The sequence below is a fragment of the Lemur catta genome, chromosome 7, assembly GCF_020740605.2.
Source record: "Lemur catta isolate mLemCat1 chromosome 7, mLemCat1.pri, whole genome shotgun sequence".
Taxonomy (NCBI): Eukaryota; Metazoa; Chordata; class Mammalia; order Primates; family Lemuridae; genus Lemur; species Lemur catta.
In genome coordinates this window covers 41,143,424-41,164,105 of record NC_059134.1, presented here as the reverse complement: position 1 = coordinate 41,164,105, position 20,682 = coordinate 41,143,424, and the positions used below count along the sequence as shown (strand labels likewise).

At 38.7% G+C, this 20,682-nt stretch overlaps 1 protein-coding gene across 1 annotated transcript in view; it reads left to right on the top strand.

Moving 5' to 3' along the window:
• The window catches only part of PIWIL4 (piwi like RNA-mediated gene silencing 4), a 39,943-nt gene extending 20,870 nt beyond the window's left edge, over positions 1–19,073 (top strand). The window contains exons 11-20 of the mRNA XM_045557100.1: positions 875–986; positions 2,799–2,983; positions 5,064–5,136; positions 6,265–6,465; positions 7,460–7,560; positions 14,078–14,148; positions 15,537–15,690; positions 17,360–17,485; positions 17,597–17,744; positions 18,475–19,073. Coding sequence (XP_045413056.1) covers positions 875–986; positions 2,799–2,983; positions 5,064–5,136; positions 6,265–6,465; positions 7,460–7,560; positions 14,078–14,148; positions 15,537–15,690; positions 17,360–17,485; positions 17,597–17,744; positions 18,475–18,591 — 1,288 coding nt within the window. The 3' untranslated portion in view covers positions 18,592–19,073. The remainder of the gene's footprint in view (positions 1–874; positions 987–2,798; positions 2,984–5,063; positions 5,137–6,264; positions 6,466–7,459; positions 7,561–14,077; positions 14,149–15,536; positions 15,691–17,359; positions 17,486–17,596; positions 17,745–18,474) is intronic.
• Positions 19,074–20,682: the final 1,609 nt, after the last annotated feature.

Genomic DNA, 20,682 nt, shown 5'->3' with positions numbered 1-20,682 from the left:
TCAGTATCGCCACTGACCTCATCCCGTTCCGTGACCGGTGATGGCCTCACCCATCTCATCTTGCACAGACAGTATCTGAAGCACAATAGCTAATTCAAAGGATTTAGTGACCAGACAAGACATTACCTTAATAGTTGGGAACAATGAGCTGTTGCACAGAGACAGTGGTAAAGAGGTTTGAGTTTGAGATCCCCTAAAGAATGAGGTGGAGCTTTTCTTTTTCTTTCTTTTTTTGCTATGTGTATCCTATGAGTCTTCTGGAGTTTAATTCCTTATGTTCCCTTCCTTTATCACCCTCCATCTACTCCCAAGCCAACAAGTTCAGATATTCCCAGAAGATATCTTCACATCCAGCAGCTCCAAAATATTTCCTTATTAACAAGTTTGTTGTCAGGAATGATAATATCTCACATGTTTTTAGCACATAGCATGTGCCGGACACTGTGGGAAGCGCTTTCTGTGTATTGTCATATTTAATCTTTACATCAACCCTATAAAGTAGCTACTTTTATTATCCCTGCACTTTTCCAATAAGGAAACCAGGGCAATAAAAAGATGTAATAGTTTGTTCAAGGTCACATATTATTAAATGGTAGAACTAGGAGTTAAACCAAGGTCTGTCTGGCTTGAAGCCTCATTTTTCTAACCAATGTGCCCCCACCGGAAGCCTTTCCCCTGCACATCCCACGTGGGCACAATTGTCCCATAATTCTTTTGAGCAGGGGAAGGAAATAGTGAGTAGAAATAGAAGCGAGGAATCCTAAAGACAGAACATCAGCCCCTGAATAATTCAGCAAGTTATAGTTCTCTCTCTGATGACTAAAATTCTTTAGGAAATAAGCACTTTAATGATTTAAAACAACTCTATCAACAGAAACAAAGATGCTCGTTTTGAGTTAGAGACCTGGGGACTGCATTTTGGAAGCCAGATGTCTCTGACTGGCCGGGTTGTGCCTTCAGAAAAAATATTATTGCAAGACCACATAGTAAGTGCTGTGATTTTATCCTCATTTACAGATATTTACTTGAATGTGTGTAAGTTTGATCATTTGCCAGAGTGATTAGTAGCTTATAATATTTGTTTGGTTTCTTTGTGGCCACATCCTGCCCTCACTTTGTCCTAAGACTTCAATTACCTTTTGGTTTCCTGTTCAGTCTGAATTTAATCATGTGGACTTAGCGGCACCCAGCGGACACGATTTATGTTAGTTAGAAAACAGTATTTCAGACCATTTCAATTAAAACATAACCACCTTTTACTGGGTGTTGTACTACTCTTATGTGATTTCAAATTAAAAAAAAAAGCCATAGGTACCCGAGAAAAGTCTGGTGAATGTTAATTCTAATGGGCTATGTTTCCTGAGACCAGAATTGGTTTATAGTTGCGACGTCAGTTGTGTCTGTTAATCTTTCAAAGTAATGCTGCTCAGTTGGCATAAAAATGAAGAAATTTGCATAGAACCTAGCCCCAGACATAGTACCTGGGGAGAGAGGCATTCTGAAACCTCAAGACACAAATCATTGTCACTTCTGGGCTTCAGTTGAAGAAATGAACCTATTTTATGCAAAAATTATGCATTATCTTTCAGCTTTTCCCCTCTATTTTGTCCATTTTAAAAACTAGTTACATTTCATTTTATTTTTTGAAGTCCCTCTTCTTTATTTGGTATTATAAACTAATATAACTGAACAACACATGTGTCATGTTGGCAGAATGGGGATTTTTTTATTATTTCTTTTTAATAATCTATTCAAATCACCCTTTTTGGAGAAGCTGAGAAAAAACTATTTTTCAAAACAACACTTTGTAAAGTACTAAAATGTAGGACCCCATTAGGATCTCGGTCAGGGGCCAGTAAAGAGAAGCTCAATTTCAGATCCACATGTGAAGAAGGACTTAAAATACTTAAACTTGGCTGGGTGCGGTGGCTCACGCCTGTAATCCTAGCACTCTGGGAGGCCGAAGCGGGTGGATTGCTCGAGGTCAGGAGTTTGAGGTCAGCCTCAGCAACAGCGAGACCCCATCTCTACTAAAAATAGAAAGAAATTATCTGGCCAACTAAAATATATATATAGAAAAAATTAGCCGGGCATGGTGGCGCATGCCTGTAGTCCCAGCTACTGGGGAGGCTTAGGCAGAAGGATTGCTTGAGCCCAGGAGTCTGAGGTTGCTGTGAGCTAGGCTGACGCCATGGCACTCACTCTAGCCTGGGCAACAGAGCGAGACTCTGTCTTAAAAAAAAAAAATACTTAAAATTATCTATCTCCTCATCTGCATAAGTAAAATCATATGTACTGGAGCTTTTATTTTTATTTATGTATTTATTTGCATTTTTTTGGTGTGGAAACTGGCGTCCATAGGAGAAAGGACATTAAAACAGGAGAACCCGCCCCCTAGAGGTAGCACATGGCTAGGGTGACCATGTCTTCTACTTGGCCAATTCTGCTTTTCCGAAATTAGGTCCTAGGAACTGAGTAAATTAAAGGTTCATAGGCTTCAGGGTGTGCCTGGGCTCATTATCTTGGGACTCCCCCTGGCCCCCGTAAGACGACAGCAAGTAGAAGTGTTGTGGGTGAGAGGGCTGTGGCCTCCTCATGCTGGCTGCAAGGGGCAGGAATGAACTTTGGCATCAGACAGGACCCTTCATACAGGGCACCTGCATCTGTGTTTTAAGACTGTGAACAGCAAACTACATTAAACAGTTCTGTTACGACAAATGTTGGCCATTTTCACCCTGTCTTTATTTAGTTGCTCTTTGAATAAATTTGTTCAATCTGTTTATCATCATTTTTCTCAGTGTCAACCTGTATCTTCTGCTGATTGGTCCAAGGACATTCGAGCTTGCAAGATTTTAAGTGCACAGTCTTTGACTACATGGTTGATTTTATGTAGCAACAGAATGGAAATTGTGACCGAGGGCTTTGTGAACTGCTTGAGGAAAGTGGGAAGTGCCATGGGATTTAATGTGGACTACCCCAAAATGTGAGAACACACTGCATTTTTTTTCATATATTAATTTGGTTTGGTCAGAAGGTAGGAAACAATGGCTGATATATCTACAAAAGCTTCCTTATCTCAGTAAAGATTCCTAATATAAAGTGCCAAGAAAACAGTTGTAAGTAAATAGATTTTGTAATGACTAAATTTTTATAAAGTTAAAATGTATTTTATGTTGGTCTTTCTACAACTTTGTTTTCACAGTTTTTAGACAGTCTCATTCCCTGAAAATCTTTTCAGTACTAGTTGGGGTGTAAATCCTTAATAAGTCTACATATCACCTTGTCAACTTTTTTTTCTTTCATATCAGTATTTATTACTGATATGAATCATATCAGTTTATCGTATCAGTTATGTACTTAACAGCAAACAGGATATCAGAAATAAAAGTTGCATCCCCTGATTTATTTGATAGATTTGTGCTTTAAAATTTAACATAAAAGTAGATGTAAAATAAGCTTTTCTGATTCTGTTACTGTAGCGTAAGATTAGTCAGTTTTCTGATAAAACCAAGGTCATTCATTTATTTGTAGAATATTTATTGAGTACTACTGTGTGCTAGATACTATGCCAGTTGCTGGAGATGGGAAAGATAAGTAAGTTGCTTTCACTTTAGTAAGAGATACGTATACAGTCGCACTCAAAATTGAATATTGTTTTGCTTTAGAAAAGCCATAAAGTTGGTCATGCCTCACTTTATTTAACCTGATATGCTTAGAAAAGAGCAACAGATACTTGTTTTTCTTTGTTATGGTGGAGGTGCAAGTGTCCTAATTGGCAAGGCGGAAAGTTATTCTTTAAACACGTTGTTAATATTATAATTAATTGTAAGACATCAACAGCACAAGTGTTGTTGAAAACCATTGTAAGTCTCATTTTACATGGTTGTTTAGAATTCTCCTCTTATCGAATCTGTTGACAAATTGCCTGGTTCGAGTTTCACTTGCTCTAATTTCTCTTAACCATGAGCTAATAAAGCAGGAAAAGGTTATGAAAGAAGCCACAGTGCGCAGACCCTGGGCGGGCGTCACAGGCTGTTTTTCACATGCATTGTGTGAACAAGCCTACTGTTGGGTTCTGTCTTTGGCCTGTTTTCTTTGAAAGCTTGTATTTTATTCCATCCTTTTTCTTTCTCATGAAATATCTATTTACCTGTTAGATTTATATGCATAGCTTCTCTCATCTAAAACAATTGCCTGATGATTTTACAAGGAATGGACAGAAAGAGCAGCTAAGTCAGAGTGCAAGATGAATTGGAAAAGTCAACCGTTTAGTTGCTCAGACGGTGCTGCCGGCTTTTCACGTAGCTCCGTCAGAATCGGCAGCCAGGGGTTAGTGGTCCTGCCACCTGCTGGGCAAGTTTTAAAAGGCTGCTGGGCATTGGGACAATTCAATCATATATACATAAAAGAGGGTGATTCTACATAAAGAAACTAGATTCATAAATTCCTGTGTGTGGGAATTATTTATGTAGCCTCTGACCCCTAACATAATGTAAGCACAGAATATATAATTAATAAGTAGCTGCTGACTCATTGATTAATATTCCAGGTTCCAAACAAGCTGCTGTTAAGAAAAATATATATATTTTTTTGTCCGAATCATGCAGATTAGCTGAATATCTTGATGATTCATTAACCTGATGTTTCCTGAAACATTTCCTTTAAAATTCCCGTGGAGATTCAGTATTAGAGAAATCTTAATTCGAGGTCAGCTTGACCCCTGTTTCAGACACTTGATGTTATGAGACTTGTGATTTCAAAAGCTCATTTTCAACCCCATTTTGAACAGAATTATTAATTGTAGGGGTTCTGTACAATTGAGAACATTTCATTTTCCACCAAATTGTTTTTAGGCTTTAAAAATGATTATGAAATGTTTTGGCATATATTTTGTAGTGAGAGAAACTACTTTAGACTCAAAAGGTTTTTATTTTTCTCTAATGATTTTTTTCCCAAAATTACTAGTCTGTTATGAAAATTTATTTGTACTATTTCTAATGCCATATGACTATATGCTACTAAGAAGGAAATTACATAGCTTCAAAATTAATCTTTTTATGTAGCATAAAAGTACAAGAAAATCCAGCTGCATTTCTTAGAGCTATACAGCAACAAGTTCATCCTGATGTTCAGCTGGTAAGTGTAGGATACTTTTTTGGTTTTGATGTATAATTTTATTTTTACTTTATATCTACAGTCTTAAAATAAGGGATTTGAACATACTTTCCCATAATATGTTTGTAAATTGCCATACATTTCCCCAAAGCACCCAACAAAGTATTAATATTAGTAATGTAATCAATATTTCCTTTCTCTTTTATATCTCTTTTATGCCATTAATTTTAAAATACAGTACTTCTTGTTATCCCCACCTGGCCACTGCCTTGTTCTGCCATCTTCCTTGCTTGGAGCCAAACTCATAGGATGGAAGGAAGGAAGGCTCTTGAGATAATTTTATGATAATAAAGAAGTGTTTGTCTCCACTTTATATAACTGAGTGTAAATAATTTTAGCCATTGACATTATGACTTAAAATAGTTCTATGAGTTGAAAAATTGATTTTCTTTTCCTAATCATGCCAATGCCTATCTTTTTGACAATTTGGGAGCTTTTGCAAGTAGAGTAAAGGCTGGGGAGGAGGTGGAGGAAGGCCAGGAGAGGCCCTTCTGTGTGGGAAGTGCCTGATAAGAGTAGGGGTAGTGACACAGATGGGTGGAATTAAAAATACCAGGGACCCAAGGCTTCTTTATTCTTATTTTTCGTCCCCCTATATTTCTACTCTCAACTTCCAGTTAAAAAAAATGTGCTTTTTGTTTCCTTTGTTTTGGTTATCTTGTACCTGATGAGAAAAGCACCATATTTTAAGCTAATTCTCCACTTTGCTTATTTTTGAGTGGGGTAGGGGGAGGGACTAGTGGGAATGAGAGCTACAGAACCGTAGAAGGAGCCACTGCAGAGCGGAGGTGGGGGAGTGGAGACAGCCGGAGAAAGGGCTCAGAGGGACACGTGGAGGAAGGAAAAGGAGGGAGCGGGACAGGCGTGGACAGGAGAGGAGTGGGGCTCTGCAGAGCGAATGGCTGGTGAAAAGGCATTTCAAATGGCGTTGATTTATTCGTCAGTGGTTTAATGGCCATATGAGTATTTGCTTCTTGGGCACTTAAGGGCAAAAGATGTTGGCAGAATCTATGTGTTCATTTTTTCAAAAAGCTACTTCTAGCCCAAGTAAATTAATTTCTAAAATCTTCTTCTGTTTTTTCTTTTTAGGTGATGTGCATTCTGCCTTCTAATCAGAAAAACTATTATGATTCTATTAAAAAATATTTGAGCTCGGACTGCCCAGTCCCGAGCCAGTGCGTGCTCACCCGGACCTTGAATAAGCAGGGCATGATGATGAGTATTGCCACCAAGATCGCCATGCAGATGACCTGTAAACTCGGAGGCGAGCTGTGGGCCGTGGAGATACCTGTGAGGACCCTGTCACACTTTTCCTTTTCACAATCAATCCATCAGTCCATTTTTTTAAATTAAAGCAAAGTAGGAGATATTATCACATGATCCCAGAATTATCTGGTTTGTTTGTTGAGCCTCTACCCTGGGTTCTGGTGTCACACAAGCCGGTGGACACCCAGAAGCAGGTAGGGCGCAGCCCTTCTTAGGGAACTTCAGTTAACTTAGAATATTTCACGGAAGAGAATTGAGTTTGCCGCAGACTTAGAGGGACTGGGTTTGTATCTTCGCAGCTGCTATTTTAAACTCTGTGCCTCATGGTCTCCAGCTTTGCCTGCTTTCAGCAGAGTGCTGATTCTCAGAGCAGCCTTGTGCCCTGGGTGGGCAACCTCCCCAGAGCTTGGGGAACTGGCCTAACCTGTGATCTGAACCTCCAAACTGGGTGGGAACTTAGAAAATCCTCTGCTGTTTCCTGAATAGACAGTTGCCACCATGGGAGGAATTGAGGAAAATGAGAAACGAGGGAGGGTTGCCCATTCCCTTATATGTCCATAATCAGGATGAACATGGTACCCCAGCTGCACCAGAGCCTCCCCTCTGCCCTGCTGTCCCAGAGGTGGGGGTGCACGGCCAGGCGAGGCTTCCTTAGAGGTCTGAAGGACGGGAGACGCAATTCCTCTTCAGATTTCTCAGACCTGAGGCAAGGGAGGAATGGACTGACCAGGTTCCAGAATCTCTTTAGCCACCGAGCCCCTTGCCCACCCCCACAAAGGCTGATGGCTATTTTGAACTACAGTGAGTCTCTTAAGCAAAATATGTGGCATATTTTCCCTCTTTCTTTCAGTCTCTCTGGTTTCTGGTTTAATAATCTGCCTCATCTGGATCTTGATCTCCCTGACACTTAGCTTAATTTAAATAGTAACTGGAGACAGTTTTTTAAAACAACTTCATATTAAATCATTGGGGAAATTATCCCTCACCCCATTAAATCACGACAAATTCAATTTTATAGTTAAAGTCCCTGATGGTGGTCGGTATCGATGTCTGTAAAGATGCACTCAGCAAGCAAGTGGTGGTTGGATGTGTGGCCAGTGTGAACCCCAGAATCACCAGGTACTGTTAAAACTACTTGACATGTTCTTCAGTTAGTTAGACAATTAACTGTGGTTTCACTAAAGAACATAACAGCAAGGAATTTTTTTGTTTTATGCATTCATATTTTAAACACCAACACTTAATGGTCCTAAATTAAAGTGTGATTGATAATATTGAGGTAATATGTAGCCTCATTTAAAAACTTTTTATTCATTCAGTAGGGCAAGCTATTGCTCATATTCCAGTTTTAGCTATTTGAGTTTTTTGTATCATAAACATATTAGGATTGTTTTTTCTATTTCTGTGAAACATGCAATTGGAATTTTGATAAGGATTGCATTGAAATTTTAGATTACTTTGTGCAGTATGGTCACATTAACAACAGTAATTCTTCCAATTAGTGAACATGAGATATCTTTCCATTTATTTGTGCCATCTTTGATTTCTTTTATCAATGTTTTATAGTTTTTAGTATACAGATTTTTCACCACCCTGGTTCCATTTATTTTTAAATGTTTTATTCTTTTTGATGCTATTGTAAATGAGATTGTTTTCTTAATTTCTTTTCATATAGTTTTTTGTTAGTGTATATAAACACAATTGATTTTTGTATGTTGATTTTGTATCCTGTAACTTTATTTAATTTGTTTATTAATTCTAAGAGTTTTTTGGTAGGGTCTTTAGGGTTTTCTATATATAAGATCATATTATCTGCAGACAGAGACAATTTTACTTCTTCCTTTTCAATTTGGATACCTTTTGTTTCTTTTTCTTGTCTAATTGCTCTGGCTAGAGTTTCCAGTACTCTGTTGAATAGAGGTGGGAAAATGGACATCCTTGTTTTGTTAATGATCTTAGAAGAAAAACCTTAAGCTTTTCACTGTTGAGTATGATGTTAGCTACAGGCTTGTCATATATAGTCTTTATTGTGTTTAGGTACATTCCTTCCATACTTAATTTGTTGAAAGTCTTTGTCATGAAAGGATATTGAATTTTGTCAGATGCTCTTTCTGCATCTATTGAGATGATCATATGATTTTTCCTTCATTCTGTCAATGTGGTGTTTCATATTTATTAATTTACACATGTTGTACCATCCTTGATCCCAGGTATAAATTCTATTTGATTATGCCGTATGATCCTTTTAATGTGCTGTTGAATTTTGTTTGCTAGTATTTTGTCAAGAATTTTTACTTCTGTGTTGATCACAGATATTATAATTTTGTATTCATATAGCATCTTTGTCTGGCTTTGGTATCATGTAATGTTGGCCTCATAAGATGACTTTGGAAGTGTTCCCTTTTCTTAAATTTTTTAGAGGAGTTTGGAAAGGATTCATACTAATTCTTATTTAAATGTTTGGTAGACTTCATCAGTGAAGCTATCAGGTTCTGGGCTTTTAGTCATTTGGAGATTTTTGATTACTTATGCAATCTCCATGCTCATTATTGGTCTGTCCTGATTTTCTATTTCTTTATGATTCAATCTTGGTAGGTTGAATGTTTCCAGGAATTTAGCCATTTCTTTTAGAGTATCTAATTTGTTGCTGTATAACTGTTCATAGTTGTCCTTATGATTTTTGTATTTTTGTAATATCCATTTTAATGTCTTATTTTTTTCATTTATGATTTTGTTTGAGTCTTATCTCTTTCTCTTTTTTTTAAATTACAATTGTCCCTCAGTAGCCACAGGGGATTGGTTCTAGAACCCTCTGTAGATACCAAAATCTGAAGATGCTCAAGTTCTTCTGTCAGTCCTCCTCCATATTTCCAGATGAGTTCCACATCTGGAGATTCAAGCAACCATGCATCAAAAAAGACTGTTGAAAATACTGTTGTTTGAATCCATGGATATAGAACCCATGGATAAGGAGGGCCAGCTGCAGTTAGTCTAGCTAAAGGTTTCTCAATTTTACTTATCATTCCCAAACACCATCTCTCAGTTCTGTTGATTTTTTTTCCTACTGTTTTTCTAACCTCTATTTTATTTATTTCTGCTCTGATCTTATTTTTTTCTTCCTTTTGATAACTCTGAGCTTATTCTTTTTTTGTTTTTTTGAGGTACAAATTTATTTTATTTTATTTTTTTGAGACAGAGTCTCGCTCTGTTGCCCGGGCTAGCGTGCCATGGTGTCAGCCTGGCTCACAGCAACCTCAAACTCCTGGGTTCAAGTGATACTTCTGCCTCAGCCTCCCGAGTAGCTGGGACTACAGGCATGTGCCACCATGCCTGGCTAATTTTTTCTATATATATTTTTAGCTGTCCAGATCATTTCTTTCTATTTTTAGTAGAGATGGGGGTCTCACTCTTGCTCAGGCTGGTCTTGAACTTCTGACCTCGAGCGATCCTCCCGCTTCGGCCTCCCAGAGTGCTAGGATTACAGGTGTGAGCCACCGCACCTGGCCTTTTTTGAGGTATAAATTTAGATCGTTTATTTGAGAGCTTTCTTTTTTCTTTGTATAGGCATTTATCACTACCAACTTTGATCTTTGAGCTGCTTTTGTACATCCCATAAGTTTTGGTATGTTGTGTTTCCATTTTTATTTGTCTTAAGGTACTTTTTACTTTCTTTTTTTATTTCTTCTTTGATCTGTTGGTTATTCATGGGTGTGTTGTTTAATTTCCACATATTTGCAAAATTTCCAGCTTTCCTGTTACTGATTTCTAGTTTCATACTATTGTGGTCAGACAAGATGCTTGATATAATTTCAATCATCTTCAATTTGTTAAGACTTGGTATTATTTGTCCTGGAGGATGTTATGTGTTTGCTTGAGCCGAGTATGTATTTTGCTGCTGTTGGATTAAATCTTCATTTTATCTAAAGTGTCATTCAAGTCTAGTGTTTCTTTACTGATTTTCTGTCAAGATAATCTATCCATTGTTGAAAGTAGTATATTGAGCTCCTCTGTAATTTTTGTATTGCTGTCTATTTCTCCCTTCAGATGCTAATATTTGATTTATATATTTAGGTGCTTTGATGTTGGGTACATAAATATACTTAGAATTGATATATCATCTTGATGAATTGACCCCTTTATTGTTGTACAGTAACTTTCTTTGTCTTTGTGAATTTTTTGACAAAAGTCTATTTTGTCTAAGTTTAGTTACCCCTGCTCTCTTTTGGTTTTTCTATTTGCATGGAATATTTTTTTCATCCCTTCACTTTTTCTATCTGTGTCTTTAAATTTGAAGTGAGTCTCTTGTAGGCAGCATATAGTTGGGTCTTTGTTTTTTAATCCATGTAGCCACTCTGTGTCCTGTGATTGGAGAATTTAATCTATTTACATATAAAATAATCATTGACAGGTAACAACTTACTGTTGCCATTTTGTTCATTGCTTTCTGGCTCTTTTGGCTATTTTTTTTCTTGCTGTCTTCCTTTAGGATTTGATGGTTTTCTGTAATGGTATGCTTGATTCTTTTCTCTTTATCTTTTGAGTATCTGCTATAGGTTTTTGCTTTGTCATTACCATATGGCTTACACGAAATAGCTTATAGTTATCATAGTCTATTTTAAGCTGATAATAATTTAACTTCCATCACATACAAAAACTTCATTTGTATTCCGCCCCCCCCATTTTATGGTTTTGATGTCACAATTTACATCTTCTTATATTGTATATCCATTAAGAAATTATTGTAGCTGTAGTTATTTTAAATGCTTTTGTCTTTTAACCTTATGCTAGAATTATAAATAATTTAGACACCACCATTATAGTATTAGAGTATTCTGAATTTAACTATGTACTTACTTTTACTAGTGAGTTTTACACTTTCATGTTTTCATGTTACTAATTAGCATCCTTTCATTTCAGCTTAAAGGACTTTTTTTTTTTTTTCTTTTTTGTAAGGCAGGCCCAGTGGTGATGAACTTCCTCAAGTTGTATTTGTCTGGGAAAGTTTTTATCCCTTTTTTATTTCTAAAGGACAGCTTTGCCAAGCAAAGTATTCTCAGCAGTTTTTTCTTTCAGCACATTAAAAAAAATGTATCATTCCACTCTCCTGGCCCATAAAATTTCTGATGATAAATCTGCTGAGAGCTTGTGGGGCTTCCCTTGTATATGATAAGCCTCTCTTCTTGCTGCTTTTAATATTCTGTCTTTGATTTTTGACAGTTTGATTGTAATGTGTCTTAGTGAATTCTTTTTTAGGTTGAACCTGTTTGGGAACTTTTGAGCTTCAGGTACCTGGATGTCTCCATCTCTCCCCAGATTTTAAGAAGTTTTAAGCCATGATTTATTTAAATAAGACTTCTGCCCCTTTCTCTCTCTTTTTTCCTTTTGAAACTCCTATAATGGGAATGTTAGCTCTCTTGATGGTGTCCTGGAAATTCCATAGGATTTCTTTTCATTTCTTTTGATTCTTTTCTTCTATGACTGTGTATTTTCAAATAACCTGTCTTCAAGTTCACAGATTCTTTTACTTGATCAAGTCTGCTGTTGATGCTGTCTATTGCACTTATATAATTTATTTTATTCTTCAGCTCCAGAATTTCTGTTTGGTTCTTTTTTATAATTTCTATCTCTTTATTGAAGTTCTTGTTTTGCTTATGCATTGTTTTTCTAACATCATTGACTGGTCTGTGTTGCTGTATAGCTTGGTGAACTTCCTTAAAACAGTATTTTGAATTTTTTGTCAAGCAGTTCATGTATCTCCATTTCTTTGGGGTTGCTTACAGGAATATTATTGTGTTCCTTTGGTAGCATCATATTTACTTGATTTTTTTCATATTACTTGAAGTCTTGCATTGCTGTCTTTGCATTTGAAAAATGTCACTTCCTCTAGTCTTTACTAGCTAGCTTTGGGAGAGAAGAGCATTCATCAGTCAGCCCAGACAGGAATTCTGAGGTTCTCTCACACCTTTTCTAAGGATGTGCCCATTCCACACTTGTTCCCTCTTGAGGGGAATTCTTAAAATTGTGTGTATTCTCTCAGTCCCACAAAGCCAGGCCAGAGGCTGAGAAGGTTCCATTTTTTTCCCTAGGGTGGTGCCCTGAAATGCTAATTTGTGTGCCTTCTCCCAATCCTGCAGAGCCGAGCTAGCTGTTTGTGTGAGATGCTTGCACTTTCTGTCTGCAGGGGCATGTTTGGGCAGCCAGCATGGGCAGGGTTGGTGGTGAGATGCATGGAGCATTTGCGGTGCCTGTGGATCAACTGAGGGATCTTATAGGCAAGGCATCCTAAGCCACCTGTGGGTGAGCTTCTTGATAGCATTTATGGAGCAGTTAGTAGGGTCTGCAGCCTCTCTTCCCTGCTCCCAGACTCTTCCAACCTCTAGCTGTGCTGATTACTTTGGTGTTGTGAGTGAGGCAAGAAATCAGTGGGCATCTTGGGTAGCAGCCTGTATGGCTGGGAGAGCTTGGTGCTCACTTCCAATATTCTCACTTTCACCCAAAAATCATGGGCTGAGATGGGGGGTCTCTCTTGGCACTGAGTTGTGCCACCCTGGGGGAGGGGTGACACAGGTAAAGTGAATCTGTTTGTGTGACCCTCTTTAGTGCATTTATTCTTGGTTATTTTACTTCAGTGGTGTATTAGACCTTCTCCATTGGGCTCCTGGACTCCCACAGAGGTACTCTTATCCACTTGGTAGCTGTCAAAACTGATTCTTTGAAGAGGAGATGATGGTAGAAAGCTCCTAGTCTGCCATCTTGCTGACATCACTCAGGACTTCCAGTTTGTTAGCAGCATTCCTAATTATGTTACTGTCTTTTTGTTTTTTATTTGTTTTACTTTTTTAGAGACAATGTCTTATTATGTTGCTTAGACTGGAGTGCAGTGCTTAGTCACAAGGATGGATCACAGCACCTTGAACTCCTGAGCTCAAGCAATCCTCTTGCCTCAGCCTCCCAAGTAGCTGAGACTACAGGCATGCACCTGGCTGTGTTACTATTGTTGCATGTGTTCAGACAACTATAATAATGTTGGCATATACTCACGACTAAGTCATTATTCTTCATTTTCTAAGTGCTTTTAATTTAATAATGGCTTTAGCAAGAGAACTTTCTTCTGAAATCTAGATAACTTAATTAAGATTTCAAATTTAGAAGGCTCACCTATAGAAATGGAAGTTTATGCTTGAGAAATCATTGAATATTTTGAAATTAGAAGATCTGCTAAATTAATAAATTCCTTTATAAAAATATTATAGTGGCTTCTGTTTGTTAGTGTTTACTATTAGTACTGTGCCAAGTATTTTACATCTATTCCTAACTTAATTTTTACCACAATGCTATAAGGTAGTAACTGCCTTACTATCTTATAAATCTCCTTGGTACAGATGAGGAAACTGAGACTTAGATTTACGTAGGAAAGTGACATGGCTGGTAAGTATACTGGCCAGGATTTGAACCTAGATATGTCTGATGCTAGCACAGTGCTTTAGTTTCTCTTTTCAATAAATTGTGACCACATAACATATACAAAATTATGAACACTGATTTTTTAATCATAATGTCTATTTTGAATTTAACACTAATGACTATTTATAGTAATTTTGAAGTTGAACTTTACTTTGTGCTTTGCTTACTTTAGGTGGTTTTCCCGCTGCATTGTTCAGAGAACAATAACGGATGTTGCAGATTGCTTAAAAGTTTTCATGACTGGTACTAAAAATACAGCAGTGTGGGTGGGCTCCAAGGACTGTTGCTTCAGACCCAAAGTCCCCATGCTTATAGCAGACCAGATAGGTGGAAGCAAACTCCCAAAGCCTGTCTGTGTCTCCTGTCACCCAGATCCCCGAAGCTGTGTGCTGACTCAGGCTAACAGACTGTGTAGCACTTACATTTGTCTGTGTGTGATAAACTTAAAGCCAGGGGGAAGGAAAATTTATGGCTGCTGGCGTCCCCGGCAAGCAGTGTGAAGGTCAAAAGAAACTTACCCTGGAGGAACTAGGATTATGACAGAGCAGTGTTAAATCTAGACATAGGAGAGAAGCCTTTGGCACTAGGCTGGGAGTGCCAACAGGTAAGGTGGCAGAGCAGGAGAAGATGGGGAAGAAAGCAGACGAGGAAGGGCATCCTACTCACAGTGCGAGGCTCTGGAAAGACAGATCTGGGGTTTCTGCTTCCTCACCAGCCCTGGCCCAGGTCTGGCTTTGCTATTCCCTAGCAGTGTGACTTGTGCCAGTACCTCCCTTTTCTGATCTGCCTTTTCCCATCTGTAAACTTTGGGGAGTTGTAAATATTTTTTTTTCTTAAAAAAAGTGAATTTGGTGATACATGTTGATAATGAATTTACATATATGATTATCTTCTATCAAATTAAAATGAATTTCATAGACAATAAACTCTTCTAAAATAATTGTGCAATATATACATGAGAAGAATTATTCCATCCTTTCAGTTTTCCCTCACCTCCAAACTTGGTAATTTTTTTTTTTAGCAGTTGTTATTCAAAATTTCTGGTGGGTGAAAGTTACAGTCTGGTCCCTCCGCTCTTTAGAGACTTTCTAGTTAGAGTGGGTGGAAATGTTTTCAGAGTTCATATCCTCAGTGAGAACAGGAATCAGTTGGGTGAGTCTGTGTGAAGAGATATTTTCAGAGGAATGGCCAAGTCATTCCCTTATGTTTTCATATTTATTCTCATTAGGGAAGAAAGTGACATAAAATTATCTAGTTCATAACTATTGAGAGGGTTTAAAGACTTGAAGACACTGAATTAGTATTAATTTGGTCTTAGGCATTTGTATGTCTATTGCATGAATTAAATTTTCATTTATTGCTTAAATATTAAAGTTTTGCTAAAGAGATATGCAAAGTTTAATATATTATGCCATAGAAACCATTATGGTTCCCCAAGTAGCAGAGACAAAGGAATACTCCCTAAAGTTACCCATTTTAATATTATTGCAAATATAACCAAAATCAGATATTACCCTATTTTGCAGTGGTTTGAAATAGCAAACCTACTTAAACATTGCAGTGTATGGGAATGCTATTTTTTCTTGGCATTGCCTAAGGCATTCTTTCCTTACTCACACCAAATTCTGCAGGAGCACTCAACAAATGGTACAAGTACAATCATGATTTGCCAGCACGGATAATTGTGTACCGTGATGGTGTCGGGGATGGCCAGCTGAAAACACTTGTTGAATACGAAGTCCCACAGCTGCTGAGCAGTGTGACAGAAGCCAGCTCAAATACCAGGTATTCAATTATTGTTCTTTCCTCCACACTCCCAATTATAGCACATTCAGTGTAACAATTATACATGAGGTATGGGAGCATAACTTTTCTTTTTAATGCAATTAAGTTTTTCTCTGTCTCTGCATTATGCCAGTAGAGCTATATAAATTTCCCTTAAATTGGAGGGCAGTTGGGATGGTCTAACATAAATAGCCTGGGTGGTGAAAGCTTTGGGAGCCCTGTTGGGGGCACCTGGAGGGAGGAAGGAAGGTATGCGTCAGAGCTTCTGACACTGAAATTCTGCAGGAGACCTGCAGGGCTGCTGGCAAGTGCAGATGCTTCTTACATACTAACAGGCCATGGAAGAAAACAAGCTGTGGTTTCAAATTTGAGGCCCCAGTTGACATACAGAACCGAAGCCTCTGAATTGCAGTTACTGATAGGCACTTAAGGTCTATGGAAGGTTCTCAAAAGGGTCTGAGTGCCATGAAAGCTAAGCTGCAGATGGAAATCAGATCATCTTAAACACCAAGCACCTTGCTCTGTTGTTACATTTTAAAATTGGGGTGTGTCAGTACAAAATTTGCCTCAGTGATTATGTGAAGTGGCAAGTGCAAAAAAATATTAAAAATGGTAAATGGGGAAGGACACTAAGCCTAAATTGGCTCCTAAAAATATCTGGAAAGTATCTTATTCTAAGCTGTGCACAGGGCTCCATCTATAGGGTGACACCATTGTAACCTCCATCATCCAAAGCGTCGTGGCCACAAGTCACAAAGGAGCTGAGTCTTGACCTCAGTCATTTACTGCTAGAGAGGGAGGAGCCTACTAGCTTCATGGCAGTAGCACCTGCAGCTTCATCCACACTGTTGGAGCCAAAATTCCTCGCTCCTCACTGACCGCAGGGGAATGTGTTTATTAAGAATCCCAAGTATGCAACTGAGGGATGCAGGAGCGGATTTAACAGCTGGCAGTGCTAAGGAGTTACTTTTCTTGCACTGTAACATCAGCTTCAATATTGAAAACATTCATAAAATTCAAAAAAATAATTATAATGCTTAAAATGAAACTTCACAGTGGTCCTTACATCCCAGAGGTTCTTTCCATGGTGGCGAATATTTGGATTCGGCCTTGGCTTTATGGAATACTTAACACTTGGCCATTCAGCATTTGGCCAGAATGGATATTTGGTTGATCCATTTGTCCACCCAGACATGAATTTTGCATGATGCAGAAAGGATGATTTTAGGAGTAAAAGGAACTTGTGCTTCTCCCTTTGCTACTCAGAAATAAAATTGAGAGAAAGAGTGAAGGTGAAAATAGGGTGACTGTTGCTAATGAAAACAATAAATCTGGTCTCCATGGATAATTCTAGAAAATCTTTCTGCAAATTTGCTAATTGAAGCTCATAGTCCTATTAACCATTCCTTCCCGCCCCCTTTAGATGATATAAAGTAGGCAAATGACTTGGCATAGCACACTTTTGCAACAAAGGAGGACCATCCCTAATTTTAAAAATTGTATGTGTCTGCAGGGAAGGAGGGATTGTGGATGATTTTTATTTTATTTGTTTTGCAGTGTTTTTCTAATGATTTTCTATTTCATTTTTAAAATTAAAAAAAAAAAATAGAAAGCTGCGTGGATTGGTTTCTGTTCTCTTGTTTTTATTTTTTGCCTCTCTGATTCTAAGCTCCAGGCTGTCAGTGATTGTGATCAGGAAGAAGTGCATGCCACGATTCTTTACAGAAATGAACCGCAGTGTACAGAACCCCCCGCTTGGCACTGTCGTGGATTCAGAAGCAACACGTCCGGAATGGCAAGTGCCACTGGAAAATCCATTTTTAACAAAACATTCATTGTGTGTTGCTTAGGTTTGTCCTTGCTCTGTTTGCCACCTTTCCCACATTCATTCCATCTCCCCCCTCAGGTATGACTTTTACTTGATCAGCCAGGCAGCCTCTCGGGGAACTGTTAATCCCACCTACTATAACGTTATCTATGATGACAATGGCTTGAAACCCGACCACATGCAGAGACTTACATTCAAACTGTGCCACCTGTACTACAACTGGCCGGTGAGTGAAAGCTGTTTACTTACATAAATGTGATACTCAGGATTCCCACCTAGGAATTGTCATACAATTCACCTGTGTATCCCTGGGTACTAGCACCTGACTTTCTCAAAGGAGGCATGAATGAATGAATGAATGGCTACTTAACGTGCACAGTGGGAGGAACCCAGTTTGTCATAGAAATAAAATAGCAGCAACAATTATAATAGATGAATATTTATAGTTTCTAGAGGACTTTATTATCTACATTATCTTATGCAAGCCTGAGAGGAAATCAGGGTATTGTTATTTACATGTTAAAGATGAGGAAGTTGAAGCCAACTCACCTGTTGTGCCTGGTGGGAAAGTGCTAGCAGGCATGGGTCTGTCCTGTGTTCCTGTGAGTTAGGCCAAGAGCTGCTCTCAGAGTCTAAGGCCAAGGTTGGTTCTGAGCCCCTCGGAGCATGGGGTCTTGGGAAACAGATTAGCCCTAAGTTGGATGGCTCCCAGGTCCCAGCAGCACAAATCCAGAGTGACCTTCCATTCCCTCTTCCCCAGTGAGCTTAAGTTCCCAATGAGTGAGGTTGCCCTTCGTTGGCTGAGTTACTGTTTACCCAGAAACCCATTCTATTGTCTACATAACCAGCAGATAAAAACAAAACAAAAAAACAAACAAACAAAAAAACCAGGAAAAAGTATCACTTTGAAGAACAAGTTATCCTCTTGCTTATTATCAATACTTTTTCCTCCTCAGGGCATAGTCAGCATCCCAGCACCATGTCTGTATGCACGTAAGCTGACCTTTCTGGTGTCACAAAGCATTCATAAAGAACCAAGTTTGCAATTAGCCAATTCTCTCTTCTACCTGTGATGACGTGAACCACTGGCATCTATGAATGAAGAATCCAAGGAATAGTTGGTATACTTTGGGCAAATGTACCACGAGCTCAAGGCTGTGACTGGGCAAAGGAGATTGGGCTTAGTCTCAACTTCTGGGGAGAAAAAGCAAAACAAGTTAATCTGAAACTGTTCAAAAGAATTGTATGTTATTTTATTTTAAAGAGTTACGTGCTGGAGGTAAATTCTCATTGTGGTGTATGGAATTAAAACATTCCATCACCTGTAAAGAATTACGCAGAGTTAAATATCTTCTAAGAAAATAATTGTTTATACCATGTTGTAAGTTGGGTTCTACTAAAAAAAAAAAAAGGAAAAAAAAAAAAAGAAAAGCGTGTGGTATTTTGATGTTAGATAAACAGAGCTTAATTCCCACCCTAAATTTTGCAGAGGTTTTCTTAAATAATGTTATAGAGCATTTTATAGAGTCATTTAAAGAGTTCTTAGAAAATAAAAGTTCAGAGCATCTCAGACGTGTTTGTTGTTATTTGAATTTTAAGTTAACATTACATGTGAACTTCATTATTTAAGTATTTTCAGCAAAGACTCTTACCCGTTAGACCATATCACCACCAATCTTTGAGTTCTGTTCTGAATCTGAACTTAGCACTTGCTCTCTTGATGGGACTTTATTTCACGTCATAGGAACTACTCTTAGTGATGATCTTGTTTTCTACTCACGAGAAAACAGAAGCTGTCAAAAGAGAACTTTCACAGGCTCTACATTTTCCTTCCCCTAAGGGCATCCTTGCCCACAGACCCTGCCCGCCCTCCCCTCGTTACTGTAAATACACCACATCTGTGCTCCTGTAAGGGTCGGCACTAAAGCCCGTTCCCTCTGACCTATGAAGGATGCTGCTCTAGCAATCCTCCCCCCTCCTTTCTGCATCACCAGTTTTTCTCTCACCACGGGATCACTCCCATTGGCACTATAAATATGCTGTTGTTTCTCCCACCTTAAAAAGGAAACCATTTCCCCCTCCAGCTACCACCCCATTTCTTTGCTCCTCTTTACAGAAAAACATCTCAAAAGAAGAGTCTATGCTTGAAGTATACAATTCTTTACTCCAGTTTGAATTTCACCACAACCACTACATCAAAACTGCCTTAGTCCAGGCCACCAATGACCTCCACTTTGCTAAATCCGGGAGTCAGCTCTCAGTCCTTGTCTTACCCCACCCAGTCGATCATGTCCCCCTCAGAGACACTCTTTTCTTGGCCTGTAGGATAACGCATTCTCCTGGTTTGTCTCCTGCATTGATCACTCATGCTCAGTCTCCTTTTCTGGCTCCTCGTCTTCTCTCCCTTCTCACATTGGAATGCCCCAGGAATGAGAATATGGCAACATGCAAAAGACATTTTGATGATGGAACCATCCGAGCTCCAGATTCTGCTTGCCGAGGAAAGGTGATGTGGAAGGCTGCGGCAAAGGGTGGTGGGGACAGCAGCGGGTCCTCTCTGGGGACGAGGGGAGCAGGCCACAGGGGGGATGCCAACGCAGAGGTCACATCACAGTGCACAGAAAACATTATTTTCCTATTTGAGAGTTTTGTCCAGGCCTGGTAGGAATGCAGCCAACATGGGTACTGTCCAGTAACAGGAGAGCCATTTATGGGGCATGAGGGGAGAGGGGTGTTTATAAGCTCCAGGCAAGCACTCCACACTTAATCTCCATAACAACTGTATGCATTTGGCTTTAATGACCCTTTCACAGATGGTAAAACTGAGGATTAAAGATGCCATGTGATTCACCGAAGTTTACAGGATTAATACATTTTGGAGCTAGAATTTGTCCTGGAGTTTGTTTGACTTGCAAAACCTGTGAGATGAACTGTAAGACTTTGCTGCCTTAATGAAAGAGACTCTTCAGATTTAAAAATTTCTCTCAGAGTTCTAATATGAGGAAATGCCTTATATGATTTACAGTCGGCATTATATAGCAAGTCTTTGGAGGCAAGGCATGGCTCCAGTTCAGGGTGGCGGTTTTTGTTTCTGTGTTGCTGTTGATTTCTTCCAGCAGTGTACAAGGGTGATGTACCTACCTAACCAAACAGCTTGTATAAAC